General features: G+C 41.6%; 1 protein-coding gene across 5 annotated transcripts in view; it reads right to left on the bottom strand.

Moving 5' to 3' along the window:
• Nucleotides 1-17,566, bottom strand: part of LOC126249805 (UNC93-like protein) — a 448,375-nt gene that overhangs the window by 101,718 nt on the left and 329,091 nt on the right. For all 5 annotated transcript variants that reach the window (XM_049951504.1, XM_049951499.1, XM_049951502.1 and 2 more), the window contains one exon: nt 6,152-6,438. In XM_049951504.1, the coding sequence (XP_049807461.1) occupies nt 6,152-6,438 (287 nt within the window). The remainder of the gene's footprint in view (nt 1-6,151; nt 6,439-17,566) is intronic.

Here is a 17,566-nt window from a genome sequence, read left to right as displayed (position 1 = left end):
TTGATCAAATGGCGCGTATGTACACCTGCAAGAGGGGAACAAAGAGATGGCCTCTATCTGTATTTAACTCTCTCATCGACATTTGTGCTATCAATGCAACTACCATATTCATCCAGCAACATCCAAGATGGAATAAAAAGAAACACAACAAACGGAAACTTTATCTTCTGCAGGCTGCGATGGAACTAGTGAAATTGCAGGTAGAAGAAAGAAGTGCCAATGCACGAGGGTTATCTAACCAAATTGTTCAATCAATGGAGACTATTCTACAAAAGAAAATCAAAGAAGTGACAACAGAAGCACGTCAGCCTCCTGCAGGGAAAGGTCGGTGCCATATTTGTGTAAGAAAAGCTAAAACAAAGAAGCAGACGTACAACAATCTAAGTAAACCAAAACAGTATTGTGGACAGTGTCATAAACATGTGTGTAACGCGCATACAGAAAAAATTGTGAAGTGTGTCTCTTGCCTTGAAGCTGAGGACCCGGAGTAGTCTATTGTATATGAATACATCTGTATTTTGTATTGTAATATGTCAATTTTTATTCACTCAATCCAATATTTATAACAACTAACAACATTTATAAACCGATGCCTTCGTTAAAATACATAAACCATTTTGAAAGTTGTAATTTTTCGTCAGTAAACTTATTTAATACCTGTGGGCTCGCCGAACCTCCTCCTTCCCCCCCCTCCCCCCCCTCCCCCCCCCCGTTAGGCATCCAAGTTAGAAAAAAAGGCTTGGGCGTCCCAGGGTTAATATAAAGTAATGAATGTCATTTTTTCTTCTGTTATTGCAATTATGTAAATCGTTGTTCCTTTTCGGCTGCATTGGATTATTTACAAAGAACTTCATGAGGCCGTAAATGTATTGTGAAGCAGTAGTCAAAACGCCCAGCTCTCTAAACAGATGTCTATAAGATGATCGTGGATGAACGCCACATATTATTCTTACAGTACGTTTTTCCGAAATGAAGTCGTTCTTAAAGATGCGTTACCAGGGAACATTATTCTTTAAGACATTAAGCGAAAATATGCACAATATCTCTACGCACTGATTTGTGTCTCTCTCTCTCTCTCTCTCTCTCTCTCTCTCTCTCTCTCTCTCCAGGATTTACAACGATTTGAACTGCACATCAAGTTGAACTAAGTTTTTTTAGGAGTCCCAGAATATGTTTTTTCCATGTTATATTCTCACCAATGTGGACACCTCTAATTTTTGAAATTTCTGCTTTTTATTATTTCCTCAAAATGTGTTACGTTTATGATTGGCGCAGTACCCCTAGATGTACAGAACTGAATATTTTCAAATAGTATATCACAATACTAGTGTCAACTGCAAAAAGGAACAAATTCTAATTACAGGACATATATACAGCCACTTCGGCTGCAAGTGTGTTTTTTTTTGTATAACCGAAGAGGCTGTATACAGAGTGTATCATAGTTAATGGCGTAAACGCAAACAGTTGAAAGTACACGATACTAGAAGCAAAAAAGTCTCAGTAAACTTAGGGTCGAAAATGCATGCCTTAAGAGCTACGAGCAATTTTTCATCTTCGATACTGTGAACCAAATCTCTTCTACAGCAAGCTCTTTGCTTTCCATATTTTTGTTAGTAGTAGTATGGACCAAAACAAGAAAAAATGTCCAGTAAACATTTGCTCTAAAATGGATACCTTTAAAGTTATGAGCAATTGTTCGTTAGAAGAGTTGTTTCCAAGTAGCAAAGATGAGCACGTGCTCATAGCTCTTAAGGTAGGCATTTTAGAGCACATGATTACTGGACTTTTTTTTCTTGTTTTGGTCCACATTACTACACTCCTGGAAATGGAAAAAAGAACACATTGACACCGGTGTGTCAGACCCACCATACTTGCTCCGGACACTGCGAGAGGGCTGTACAAGCAATGATCACACGCACGGCACAGCGGACACACCAGGAACCGCGGTGTTGGCCGTCGAATGGCGCTAGCTGCGCAGCATTTGTGCACCGCCGCCGTCAGTGTCAGCCAGTTTGCCGTGGCATACGGAGCTCCATCGCAGTCTTTAACACTGGTAGCATGCCGCGACAGCGTGGACGTGAACCGTATGTGCAGTTGACGGACTTTGAGCGAGGGCGTATAGTGGGCATGCGGGAGGCCGGGTGGACGTACCGCCGAATTGCTCAACACGTGGGGCGTGAGGTCTCCACAGTACATCGATGTTGTCGCCAGTGGTCGGCGGAAGGTGCACGTGCCCGTCGACCTGGGACCGGACCGCAGCAACGCACGGATGCACGCCAAGACCGTAGGATCCTACGCAGTGCCGTAGGGGACCGCACCGCCACTTCCCAGCAAATTAGGGACACTGTTGCTCCTGGGGTATCGGCGAGGACCATTCGCAACCGTCTCCATGAAGCTGGGCTACGGTCCCGCACACCGTTAGGCCGTCTTCCGCTCACGCCCCAACATCGTGCAGCCCGCCTCCAGTGGTGTCGCGACAGGCGTGAATGGAGGGACGAATGGAGACGTGTCGTCTTCAGCGATGAGAGTCGCTTCTGCCTTGGTGCCAATGATGGTCGTATGCGTGTTTGGCACCGTGCAGGTGAGCGCCACAATCAGGACTGCATACGACCGAGGCACACAGGGCCAACACCCGGCATCATGGTGTGGGGAGCGATCTCCTACACTGGCCGTACACCACTGGTGATCGTCGAGGGGACACTGAATAGTGCACGGTACATCCAAACCGTCATCGAACCCATCGTTCTACCATTCCTAGACCGGCAAGGGAACTTGCTGTTCCAACAGGACAATGCACGTCCGCATGTATCCCGTGCCACCCAACGTGCTCTAGAAGGTGAAAGTCAACTACCCTGGCCAGCAAGATCTCCGGATCTGTCCCCCATTGAGCATGTGTGGGACTGGATGAAGCGTCGTCTCACGCGGTCTGCACGTCCAGCACGAACGCTGATCCAACTGAGGCGCCAGGTGGAAATGGCATGGCAAGCCGTTCCACAGGACTACATCCAGCATCTCTACGATGGTCTCCATGGGAGAATAGCAGCCTGCATTGCTGCGAAAGGTGGATATACACTGTACTAGTGCCGACATTGTGCATGCTCTGTTGCCTGTGTCTATGTGCCTGTGGTTCTGTCAGTGTGATCATGTGATGTATCTGACCCCAGGAATGTGTCAATAAAGTTTCCCCTTCCTGGGACAATGAATTCACGGTGTTCTTATTTCAATTTCCAGGAGTGTATTTCGCAAAATGTGGAAAGCAAAGAGCTTTCAGTAGAAGAGTAGAAGAGGCCACCGAAAATCACTGCTAGTAGCCTCTACCGAGGTCACGAGACGACTTGGGTAGCAAATTGGGCAGGATTCACATTCTATGCTCATACGAGGTTTATCATATTGTATCTGTGTAATGGTTAATGGTAAGGAATAATGCATATTTGGTCACTTACATGTATACTGGTGGGAACTGTACGTCTAAGGTACGTGAAAACGTGTATTGCACACATGTAAAATTTTTATAATGCTTTGTGTAAAGTTCAACTTGTATGATGGTACTGTATATGGAGGTACAGGTTTTGCCTTTGTTAACACCATGAAATCTTTTGTACACCATGGTTCGCAAATGGGCGTGATTGTTCGAAATGCGAAAACCAACATTTCAAACCTCATTTTTATAATAATTTCCATTAACATTAGAGTAACGGTAATCATACGAAGCACTTCTTACATCTTCGGCTCCCGCCAAAAGTGAGCCATGAAGTGAAGTGATTCGTGTTGACTACTTCCGTTTGATGCTGGAGTATGTTACAGATAACCGAGTCGGGTACTAGGGTTCTCACGGTCCGGTTCGAGTTACAAGCCAAACTATAAAAACAAGAGTTGCGATCGGTATAAAATGGTATTAAACAATCGCGATTCTGTGTGCAAATCAGAGAAGATAAGAGTAAATATGTAACTTAGTTTGTGAATGCAATTTCTCAAATATGCTGAACTCACCGGAATTACGTGTTGCTAGAAACAACTGTATGTAATACGTGTGACTTGGTACGAGTACGTTTTTGTAAAATAGGTTGTCTGCTGTTCGATGCTTTGTCTGCAATATGATTCCCTGAATAAATGAAATGTATCTGCCATTTCAAAATTGGCACTTGGCAGGTTACTTCGTAATGCTGAGGGCCTTAATTATATCCCAAGCGTCTTGCAGCCTCACTTCACGAACAACGGATTCACGACCTGAGTGCTGTATATGCGTTGGGACATAGGCACCTTTAGCAGACATCAGGTTGGTGAATCATTACAGAATCTCTGTATTCTACCTTGATGCGATAGAACACACATAGGCCCCTCCCATGTTCTGTATTTCCAGTAGGAATAGGAACAGTTACATATTACGTATGTTAATACAGAGGAGGGAAAGATTTAGTTAACATGGGGAGCGCATGTTACACTGGATACTGGCTACATTCGGCTGTTAGTTCACTTTCGGCCACTCCGACTGCCTTCCACCCCTTTCTTTCATTCATAGTAACGCTGTGATGTTTAAAGTACACTACTGGCCATAAAAATTGCTACACCAAGAAGAAATGCAGATGACAAACGCGAATTTATTTGACAAATATATTATAGTAGAACTGACATGTGATCACATTTTCACGCAATTTGGGTGCATAGATCTTGAGAAATCAGTACCCAGAACAACCACCTCTGGCCGTAATAACGGCCTTGATATGCTTGGGCATTGAGTCAAACAGAGCTCGTATGGCGTGTACAGGTACAGCTGCCCATGCAGTTTCAACACGATACCACATTTCATCAAGAGTAGTGACTGCCGTATTGTGACGAGCCAGTTGCTCGGCCACCACTGACCAGATGTTTTCAATTGGTGAGAGATCTGGAGAATGTGCTGGCCAGGGCAGCAGTCGTACATTTCCTGTATCCAGAAAGGCACGTACAGGACCTGCAACATGCGGACGTGCATAATCCTGCTGAAATGTAGGGTTTCGCAGGGATCGAATGAAGGGTAGAGCCACGGGTCGTAACACATCTGAAATGTAACGTCCACTGTTCAAAGTGCCGTCAATGCGAACAAGAGGTGACCGAGACGTGTAACCAATGGCACCCCATACCATCACGCCCGGTGATACGCCAGTATGGCGATGACGAATACACGCTTCCAATGTGCCTTCGCCGCGATGTCGCCAAACACGGATGCGGCCATCATGATGCTGTAAACAGAACCTGGATTCATCTGAATAAATGACGTTTTGCCATTCGTGCACCCAAGTTCTTCGTTGAGTACACCATCGCAGGCGCTCATGTCTGTGATGCAGCATCAAGGGTAACCGCAGCCACGGTCTCCGATCTGATAGTGCATGCTGCTGCAAACGTCGTCGAACTGTTCGTGCATGTGGTTGTTGTCTTGTAAACGTCCCCATCTGTTGACTCAGGAATCGAGACGTGGCTGCACGATCCGTTACAGCCATTCGGATGAGATGCCTGTTATCTCGACTGCTCGTTATACGAGGCCGTTGGGATCCAGCACGGCGTTCCGTGTTATCCTCCTGAACCCACCGATTCCATATTCTGCTAACAGTCATTGGATGTCGACCAACGCGAACAGCACTGTCGCGATACGATAAACCGCAATCGCGATAGGCTGCAATTCGACCTTTATCAAAGTCGGAAACGTGATGGTACGCATTTCTCCTCCTTACACGTGGCATCACAACAACGTTTCACCAGGCAACGACGGTCAACTGCTGTTTGTGTATGAGAAATCGGTTGGAAACTTCCCTCATGTCAGCACGTTGTAGGTGTCGCCACCTGCGCCAACCTTGTGTGAATGCTCTGAAAAGCTAATCATTTGCATATCACAGCATCTTCTTCCTGTCGGTTAAATTTCGCATCTGTAGCACGTCATCTTCGTGGTGTAGCAGTTGTAATGGCCAGTAGTGTATTTTCTGAAGTCAATACTAGCATAACTTAAGAGAGAAATAAGCTTGAATAACTGTCTGGTCTTGAAGACTTCGCTTTGAAACCGGTAACAACGCTATTGTTTTAAGAAACAGCTCTACAAGTGAATGATTGCATTTTAAGTTTACATCCTCGCCAGTTGTTAAGAGCTCTAGTTTGTGTTTGTAATGGTATTTATAATTACCCAGAGACGAAATGAGATTTCCCCATACCATGGAGAAGAGAAATATCATGAAAAAGGAGCCGATGATGCGGTCGCGTGCAGTCTTGAGGTTGGCGCCGCTGGCGCGGCTGTAGACGTCTGCGATGACGCACAGGTAGGTGCACTTGGCGCTCCACAGCGGCGCGGCCGCCAGGCCCATCAGCAGAGCGGTGGGAACCAGCGTGTAGGTGCGGGGGTACAGCTGCGCGCCCATGTACGGCATGTAGCACAGGATGCACACCGCCATTGTCCACTTGCAGCCGATGCGCCTGCAAAGCCAATACACTCCAGCAGCTGTACAAACTGACAGGCCGGATACACAAGGGGAAGGGGGCCGCACTCACAAGGAGAGGCCACGACGTTTGGAACGCGGATTTACTTCAGACACTCTTAGTACTCCATTAGGACTACAAAATGTGCAAGCACTAGCGCGTACTTCTCAAGCGTTAATAGAGAAAATCGCGAGATACTTTCGGTCGTCAAATCTATACCTGTGCGTGACCGTATTTACCAGGAAGCGCCGGCAACCGTGTGGGTAGCGTTCAAGCCCCATAATCGCTGGATCGAGTTCCGTTAGACATTTTTTTTTAAATTTTTAACACAGTCATTTTCTTTACTATTTATATTACAGTTGATATATTGGGAAAAATACGTGTAATCGGATGAACTTTTATTAAATTTACAATGTTATTTGGCAGTCTACAAATTTTTACTATCACAAATAATATAATATTCATAACTATCTACATCTACATCCATACTCCGCAAGCCACCTGACGGTGTGTGGCGGAGGATACCTTGAGTAATTTTATCGGTTCTCCCTTATATTCCAGTCTCGTATTGTTCGTGGAAAGAAGGATTGTCGGTATGCCTCTGTGTGGGCTCTAATCTCTCTGATTTTATCCTCATGGTCTCTTCGCGAGATATACGTAGGAGGGAGCAATATACTGCTGGACTCTTCGGTGAAGGTATGTTCTCGAAACTTCAACAAAAGCCCGTACCGAGCTACTGAGCGTCTCCTGCAGAGTCTTCCACTGGAGTTTATCCGTAACGCTTTCGCGATTACTAAATGATCCTGTAACGAAGCGCGCTGCTCTCCGTTGGATCTTCTCTATATCTTCTATCAACGCTATCTGGTACGCATCCCACACCGGTGAGAAATATTCAAGCAGTGGACGAACAAACGTACTGTAACCTACTTCCTTTGTTTTCGGATTGCATTTCCTTAGAATTCTTCCAATGAATCTCAGTGTGGCATCTGATTTACCGACGATCAACTTCATATGACCATTCCATTTTAAGCCACTCCTAATGCGTACTGTTGCTGACCTGCTACATTGTAGCTAAATGATAAGGGATCTTTCTTTCTATGTATTCGCAGCAGATTACACTTGTCTACATTGGGATTCAGTTGCCATTCCCTGCACCATGCGTCAATTCGCTGCAGACCCTCCTGCATTTCAGTATAATTTTCCATTGTTACAATCTCTCGATATACCACAGCATCAACCGCAAAAAGCCTCAGTGAACTTCCGATGTCATCCACAAGGTTATTTATGTATATTGTGAATAGCAACGGTCCTACGACACTCCCCTGCGGCACACCTGAAATCACTCTTACTTCGGAAGAAGTAAGAGTGAGAATGACATGCTGCGTTCTGTTATCTAGGAACTCTTCAATCCAATCACACAATTGTTCTGATAGTCCATACGCTCTTCCTTTGTTCATCAGACGGCTGTGGGGAACTGTATCTAACGCCTTGCGGAAGTCAAGAAACACGGCATCTACCTGGGAACTCGTGTCTATGGCCCTCTGAGTCTCGTGGACGAATAGCGCGAGCTGGGTTTCACACGACCGTCTTTTTCGAAACCTATGCTGGTTCCAACAGAGTAGATTTCTAGTCTCCATAAAAATCATTATACTCTAACATAATACGTGTTCCCAAATTCTACAAGTGATTGACGTTAGAGATATAGGTCTCTAGTTCTGCACATCTGTTCGACGTCCCTTCTGGAAAACGGGGATTACCTGTGCCTTTTTCCAATCCTTTGGAACGCTACGCTCTTCTAGAGACCTACGGTACACCGCTGCAAGAAGGGGGGGGGGGCAAGTTCCTTCGCGTACTCTGTGTAAAATCGAACTGGTGTCCCATCAGTACTATCGACTAATAAACGACCAAACGCATAAAGTGATACTGAAAATGTATGCTTGTCCGTGATTTGAGAAATCCCTTATACCTGGAAGGAGCCCGAAACTACTTGATACCTCCACGTTTAGACCGGCACAGACGGCTTTCGAAAGATGTACAATTAATTGTCGCTTTCGACATTACGAGTACACTGGCAGGATGGTATTTTCGTAAAAACATGGAAAACAAAGTTAAACGGCACCAACTTTATTGAATAAATGCTGTTTCCGCATACGCAACGCCTTTTGAGGTTTTCCATGGAAAAACAAACTTCGTTAACATTTTCAAAAACCTCTCTTTCAGCCGATAGTTTGGAAGCAAACCATGCATAACGCAGCATTTCCTCAAATAACGGCGCTGATAAATGATCATGCAGTATCGCGTGTATTTTAACAGCGTCTTCACTATAAGCAACTTCTCATCTTTTTCGATTAAACACGAAGAATTTTGAAGACACGGACAAGTATACATTTTCAGTATCACTTTATGCGTTTGGTCGTTTACTAGTCGATAGTCATGAATATTATATTATTTGTGATAATAAATATTTGTAGACTGTCAAATAACATTGTAAATTTAATAAAATTTCATCCGATTACACGTATTTTTCCCATTATATCAATTGTACTATAAATAGTAAAGAAAATGACTGTGTCAGAAATAAAAAAACTGACGAACGGGACTCGATCCAGCGATTACGGGGCTTGAACGCTACCCACTTTTTTTTTAATCTCATTTTGTTCGTTTTAGTTCGTTGCATCTGCTCGGGGCGGAATTCGCAAGACACCCGTTTCAGTTCATCGTTTCTCCATTAACTCAGTTTTTATTTATTTATTTTCACAGAGAGCTGCTAACCCTCTGACGGAACACGCTGAGCTACCGTGCCGGCATTCGATTCGGCTGCCGTCGCTTCATGGTAAAAACGGCCACGCACAGGTATATCTTTGACGACCGAAATTATCTTGCAATTTTCTCAATAACGTTTGAGAGGTACGCGCTACTGCTTACACATTTTGTTGTCCTAATGGAGTACTACGAGTGTACAAAGTTCGAAGTAAATCCGCGTTCCAAACGTCGTGGCCTCCCCTTGTCAGATTACAAATATCTATGGAGTGAGTATTCACATGCGCAGTAAGCAGAGTTTCAAAACTACCATAGGATATCGTAAATTATCATAAGTAAGCGTAGACTACGGTATTTTTCCTGGTAGCATTGGTTAGTTAAGACCTAACCGCGTTACTGTACTCTACGGACTATAAGACACACTTTTTTCTTTGAAAAATTGTCTCCAAAATTTAGGTGCGTCTCATACTCTGAGTTAATCTAAAAATATCCAGTGTTTGATTTAAAATTCCCACCAGTCTTAAAACTGGCCATATATAAGATGCCTATCTCTATCTGGTAACAATGGATTCAGTGCACAGATGCGGTAAACATGAGTTGTGGGGATTCTCAAGCTTGCTAACACTGTCTCCTTCCTGCCCCGTCATCACAAAACCCAGAACACTGTCTAGCCTATGATGCCTCATTGTCGCCTACAGTGCCAGTAAACCTGAATGAAAGTGATCTATGTTATCAGTAACAGTACAATATTTTTGTTAGTAGCTAGTTTAGTAATGGAAAAAATAAAAAGTATTTATCTGATTTGATCCATTATAAATGGTTCTGATAGCCTGTGACTGTGAAAACAATAGGTTTGTTTATAAATAGCTTATCTACTACCAGTCACGATTTTCTTTATTTTATTTTTCGCACGACGCGTTTCGGGAAATTATTCAAGTCCGTTTTTTGTGTTTGTTATGTCATTCCTATGTGACACTTTCGATGTTTAAGGTTCTACTTCATTTCGTTGACTTTAAGTTTCCTTATGAACGATTTGTGCGGAGTCTCACACACACTAAACATCACATAAAACTTCTTGTACACTTTTAAACATCGAAAACATTTTACACAAACAAAACAGTTACACAGCATTATACGATGCGGGCTATAAATTGAAAATAATACCATATCTGGAAGAATATGGAAACAGAGCAACTGAATGGCAGTCTGCTGCACTCATGGACTGTGCGGCTGGTCCCGGCGGAGTTCGAGTCCTCCCTCGGGCATGGGTGTGTGTGTTTGTCCTTAGGATGATTTAGGTTAAGTAGTGTGTAAGCTTAGGGACTGATGACCTTAGCAGATAAGTCCCAAAAGTTTTTACACACATTTGAACATTTTGAATGACATTCTGGTCTTCCGCCAACAGAAAAACCCATCCGCGATTGGTGACCTAGTAAAGAAGAACTGAAAAAAACTGAGGAGGATTAAATGCGCAAGCAGAGGAATGAAAAAATGGTTCAAATGGCTCTGAGGACTTAGGGACTTAACATCTATGGTCATCAGTCCCCTAGAACTTGGAACTACTTAAACCTAACTAACCTAAGGACAGCACACAACACCCAGTCATCACAAGGCAGAGAAAATCCCTGACCCCGCCGGGAATCGAACCCGGGAAAACAGAGGAATGAATGCAAAGTGGCCAAAACTAGAAGATGTACTGAAATAAATTCAAGGACACCGTCAAAAGATCATTGGAATTAATGCAAAAATGATTCAAATACACGCTCGTAAGCTAGCGCTACAGTGGAACTTAACAGACTTTAAGGGTAGAGTTGGTTGGTGCTACAGATTTATGAAGCGTCATGGAGTTAGCGTGCGGATATCTCAGAAAATGTCACAATAGTATGAAGTGAAAATATTATCTTTCCGTCCATTTATTACTCAACATCAAAAGAAAACCAGTGTGGAAATAAGCCAAATAGAGAACATGGACGAAACCCCTCTGACATTCGATGTGCCAAGTAACAGAACTGTTGCCATGAAAGATGCTAAAACTGTAACTATAAATAAAGTGGACATGAAAAAATGCACTACAGTGTTGTCCTTTCATGTTCTGCTTACGGTACTAAACTCAATCCAATAATCATTTTCAAGCGCAAAGCAATGCCAAAACGTTCTTAAATACCGGCAGGTGATGTTCACGTACATGATAAGGGTTAGATGGACGAGGCTGGTATGAAAACATGAATTAATAGAATGTGGGCGAGAAGGAAATATGCTGTATTGCAGAATAATTCTCTCCTTGTGCTCGATCAGTTTAGTAGTCATTTGAAAAATTCCGTGAAAGAGAAACTGTGACAGGGAATTGCAGAGCCTGTTGTTATTTAGGGAGGATTTACTTCACAATTGCAACCTCTTGATGTCTCGATAAATAAACAATTTATAGTGTATATGACGGAGGATTGCAACCAATAGATGACAGATGAAACCTAACATGAATTCATGCCGAAGAGAGCTATAAAACGACTCACAATCAAGCATATGTGTCAGCGGATAAAACAGTCGTGGTCTACAGTGGGAGAAGACATTATTGTTAAATCTTTCAAGAAGTGCGGTATAATTAACGCTCCCAATGGCAGCTAATATCGTCTTACATATGGAGAGGACAGCAATGACGACGAAGAGGAGGAGGAGGGGGAAGAAGAAGTAGTAGAAGAAGAAGAAGAAAGTTCACATGACGATTTTAAAGGTCGGTTCGGTTTCATAAATTAATAATTTTTTTAGTCTGTCTCTGCTACCTAATGATAAAAAACAGTAAAAATGTTATTTTTTAAAAAACTTAGAAATTACGATAATAAACAGTAAAAATGTTATTTTTTTTAAAAAAAACTTAGAAATTACGACGCTACGTCCAATAAGACACTATGGACTATAAGACGCACCTTATCGTCCGTAAAATACGGTATCTGTAGGTTATGTCTGTTGCACACCTATTGGTCGCTACCTCATCTCGATCACTTTGTTCATGTACGCGATCTTACTAGATTCCCTTGAAACCAGAAGCGGTAAACCTTCCAAAAACTGGGGGGGGGGGGGGGGTATATAAAGGGCCGCGTAATTTACTGAACATTTTTGTTCTGCGTGGTTATCCTCGAGTCTGTTAATAATAAACTGTATTTATAGCAAAATTTAAACTGAAAACGTTTAATTCAGGTTTCATTTGAAAATTGCTGATTTGTAACGAGAGACAGAGGGATGTTGTATTAAAAATAAAAAACAATACGGATTTACCATATAGCGCTAAAAAAGGCAGTTTCATGAAAAAAAAGAAAAAGTAAAAAGAGCAAAAGAAAAACTTATCAAACATCGCTTCAATACTTTGTCGAGGTTGTATAAAACATATTTCTGTTATACATAAACAACTTTCACTCTTGCCTTGGATCATGATGATGAACTTTCTGTTCAGTAAAAAATAAGAATAATTGTACAGATTTTTATATATTTGTGCATATGAACTGTGCTTGCATCCAAAATACTTGCTCTGGTTACATAACAGCACTGAAGTTACGCGGTCAACTAAGTTTTATTACTTATAAATCACAATTCACGTCTGGTAAGGATATAAAATATTCAAAGATGTGTGGTTCTAATTATGTGCCAAACAAACAAGAAAAAGAAGTCGTCAGCTCCCAATTTATCTCTCACAGATTCAGTTATGTTTCTTTCCCTGCCAATGTCACCAATACTACCGTTAATCCTACCATTTATTATATCACTTATGTACTGTACAAAAACCACCGAGTCCTAGTTTTGGTAGGGAGCACCTCTGGCAGTAAGACATTTGCCAGGTTCGGCAGGTGACGCGAGTCCTGGTACAGGCAAGCGTAACTCGCGAGGAGGTAGCGAGTGGAGCTGTCTGCTAGATAGCAGACTGCAATTGGCGGAAAGACAATCCCAGAAGTAATCCGGCTAACAGAAAGGTAGCAGGTAGCCTGGAGAGTTACTGCAAATGGGTTTTACCCCAGCGCGTGGCCGTTGCAGGTTGCTCGTGGTGTGAGCGTTCCGGCAGGGAAACAATGTGTACAATCTAAAGCAAGAAAGTTACAAAATACAAAATGATTCCAAATTAAAGATAAAAATGAGACGAAAAAGTGCGTCTAATCGCCCATTCGGTAGACAGAATAGCACTTAAGATATTGTAGATGTAAGATTTGAAAATACCTATTGATGTCAGAAATTAACTTATAAACGCCTGAAGAGCTTTTAAAGAATGAAGTGTCCATGGATATTTGCTAGAACAGCACTACTGAAATCCAGTTTCAGAATTTTTGTTAATGTAGTACGTTTTAATTTGCAAGTCGAAGTGTTAATTGCGTGAACAAAAACATATGTGAACGCAAAACATTTCAAATCACTAAATTTAGTGCGAATTTGATTCATATCGTCATGCGTCTAAGATTAAATTACGATTTCTCCCACCTAAAATAAAAAAAGACAGTCAAGAAAGTAATAAGATATAACTCCACTACAGGCAATATTACAACACAAAATATAGAAAAAGTTAGAGAAAAAAGGAGACAACATAAAAAGGTGATTGGCATGAATTCCAGGTACAAATTACTGAAGCAGCACAGAAAAGTTTAGTATTGGTCAAGAATAAAAAGGAAACGTGGTGGAATGCGGAATGTGAAGAAGCATGAGAATAAAGAGCTCTTAAATGGAGAAGAACTCTTAGAACAATTCAGACAACAAAAGAAACAAACATAAAAAATAACCGAGAAAAATAAAAAGCCTTTGAATAATTTCAGCTTATGAAAATACAAGAACATTTCGCCAACAATAATAACAGAAACTTCTGTCCGACTTATAAACATATAGTTGAAGAGTACCAACCAGCAAGTACTTGTTTCGAAGATGAAAATGACAAGATAGGATTAAATTAATAAAGGAAGTTGTGAAATAGTAGCAATAATTTTTACAGACTCAAAATCTGGAGAAATACTTCCCACCAAAAGAGCTAGAAATTCATGGAGTCATCAAAGCACTCAAAAACACCAAAGCAGGTGGTAAGACATTTGAAATTAAAAACTGGTGTTAGACAAGGAGACAGCTTATCACTCTTTACTGTTTAACTCCACTGCAGAAAAAACTGTAAGGATCTGAAATTTGGAGCTAAAACCAATAATTCAGGGAAGGAAAACAATTGGAATGAAAAACTGCTTGCTTTTCCAAATGATTTTCCAGTGCTTTCAAAATATCTGACAATTGCAGTTATTCAGATACATCATCTGGCAAGATAGCAAATGGAACAGGTGTCAAAATTACAGCTGAAAAAACAAAATTCATGACAAATATAAAAAATGCTCCAAAATTAATAGAAACACAAAATGGTAAAATAGAGCAAGTAAATTTAAATGTCTTGGAGAAACTATACAACAGAATGAACTAAAAAAATTTGCGACAGACGTAAGGGTTAACAAATTGGAAAGAGCATAGGTTTGACACTGAATACTTAGAACAAGAAATGCATAGCCAGAAAAAACAAAACTAAAGTACCATACCGCAGTGGAACAACCAGAGTGTTTATAGGGATGTGAATGCCTCACGATGAACTATAAGTTGAACACACTGTAAATATCTTAAAGACAGATTGTTCTAAAAATAGTGGATATGATACAAACTACAGCTCGCTGGAAATAGAGTAGTAATGATGAGATCTACAAAAATGTAGAGAAAGTATCAGGCCTAATGACTAAGTAAAGATTAATCTTATTTCGGACACCTCTACCGAATGAATGAGAACAGGACGACAAAACAAATAGACTGGTATTTCTGGAAGAAGAAATCAATACTACCACGTATTACATCATTAAGATAAGAACTAGAAAGAAACATCATCAAGGAATTGAAGATAAACTTTTTTAAGAACAAAATACTCAACTTAGATGGTTTTCAAAGAAGAAGATATAAGAAATCCTGAACAACGTGGGAAGAAGAAAGCAAAAGACAACATGGGGAGAAAATGAAGGAGTACGGGAGAAACAAGGAAACAGCAACAAAGGAATAAGAGGAATTAAATTCGTTATGTGATCTTGGTTGCTCAAAACGAAACTAAAAAGTAGTAGTGGCAGTATGTGGCAATATGAGACTGTAAACGGCCATAGTTATATGTTAACATGTAAATTTCTTCATTTTGATGATAATAAGTACTAGAAAATACAGATAAGTTAACACTGTTTAAGATGTAAATGAGAAACCCAAGAACCCCACCACACAATTTACGTGTAATATGTGTAGCAGGGATCGGTTGGTAGGACATGTTCTGAGGCATCAAGGGATCACTAATTTAGTACTGGAGGGCAGCGTGGAGGGTAAAAATCGTAGAGGGAGACCAAGAGACGAATACACCAAGCAGATTCAGAAGGATGTAGGTTGCAGTAGGTACTGGGAGATGAAGAAGCTTGCACGGGAGAGAGTAGTATGGAGAGCTGCATCAAACCAGTCTCAGGACTGAAGACCACAACAACAACAACAACAACAACAACAACATATGTAGCAGCAGTATGTTAAATGCTAATTTTAAAATTTCTCTGAGACAGATTGCGTCTGTTCAAGTTCAGGGGGCATGTCAGGTGTGGAGAGTTTGCTTTGCGAGTTGACCAAGAGTGGATGTATGGTTTGATGTTGGCATTTTGGTCGCAGTCTAAGCAGCAAATTTTCAGGGAACAGTCTCTTTAACTTTAAATCTTCCTGCAGTATATCTGAAACTTAGCAAAGTTTCGACAGGTAGCTTAAAAAAAATGTTCAAATGTGTGTGAAATCTTATGGGACTTAACTGCTAAGGTCATCAGTCCCTAAGCTTACACACTACTTAACCTAAATTATCCTAAGGACAAACACCCACACCCATGCCCGAGGGAGGACTCGAACCTCCGCCGGGACCAGCCACACAGTCCATGACTGCAGCGCCTAACACCGCTCGGCTAATCCCGCGCGGCGACAGGTAGCTTAGTGAACGCTGGGCAGAATGAAGTTTGGACTTGTGAATTTTTCTACAGCTAGTTTCGTGGAATAACTCGGAGGAACAGTGCATTTGGACTAGTCAGTTTTCCATCTACCTTTGTCAATTTAAGCTTTGAACAGTAAAGTGGTGTGCCGGACTATGTACTTTCGTAACATAGCTAGTTATCAGTTGTATCTCTCACGAAAATTAAATAAAGGTTTAATAAACTTTGTATTTATTACGGTATATTGATAATTTTTACTTACAGACCGTCTGACAGCAACTGAATAAAACACAATTTTAGTGCTATACGCGTTTCGTCTTTATTTTCTGCAAGGTATCATCAGTGGCCTGGAATATGTACATATGTTTGCTATTTAATTTACATTTTGGTCACTGTACCTATAGGTTATAAACAGTTCTGGTGGTTGGTATTTCCTATTAAGTAGTAAAGTTCTGAACTGCACTTACAGGTTGCGTGGACGATTCCCTACATATTACGCTCCAGTTGCATTTTTGGTGTTTTTCTTCTTCTTAAAAATGACAATTTGCGGTTTTCTTCCCACAGTTCACAGTAACATGAAGTGAACACTTGTTTCGATGCAACGTTTTGGTTTCTGTTGCCGGCTGTCAGATGTTTTTGCCAACGATCGAATGTTATTGCCAAACTTTCAAGTGTAATTATTGAAGTATCTGTGATCTGTTCGTGTATACATTTGTGTGTGTGTGTAGGTGTGTAGGTGTGTAGGTGTGTAGGTGTGTAGGTGTGTAGGTGTGTAGGTGTGTAGGTGTGTAGGTGTGTAGGTGTGTAGGTGTGTAGGTGTGTAGGTGTGTAGGTGTGTAGGTGTGTAGGTGTGTAGGTGTGTAGGTGTGTAGGTGTGTAGGTGTGTAGGTGTGTAGGTGTAGGTGTAGGTGTAGGTGTAGGTGTAGGTGTAGGTGTAGGTGTAGGTGTAGGTGTAGGTGTAGGTGTGTATGTGTCTGTCCAGAAGGCGAAGGGGAAAGAGTTTTTTGCCGGCCGGAGTGGCCGTGCGGTTCTAGGCGCTACAGTATGGAGCCGAGCGTCCGCTACGGTCGCAGGTTCGAATCCTGCCTCGGGCATGGATGTGTGTGATGTCCTTAGGATAGTTAGGTTTAATTAGTTCTAAGTTCTAGGCGACTGATGACCTCAGAAGTTAAGTCGCATAGTGCTCAGAGCCATTTGAAAGAGTTTTTTTAATGTTATCTTACCATTTATTTCATTAAGGGTAGTAAGGAGCATGTGCTGATGAGTGTGTGTTCATTTATCACATATTTGTTTTCTACGATGGCTTTCTGAATGTGGAAGTTTTCTTGCCTTTGTATAAGATGTTTGCCATGGTTGCTTATTCTCATTATTGTCGTTTC

The sequence above is a fragment of the Schistocerca nitens genome, chromosome 3 (genome assembly GCF_023898315.1).
Source record: "Schistocerca nitens isolate TAMUIC-IGC-003100 chromosome 3, iqSchNite1.1, whole genome shotgun sequence".
Taxonomy (NCBI): domain Eukaryota; kingdom Metazoa; phylum Arthropoda; class Insecta; order Orthoptera; family Acrididae; genus Schistocerca; species Schistocerca nitens.
This window is presented reverse-complemented; position numbering and strand designations above follow the sequence as displayed.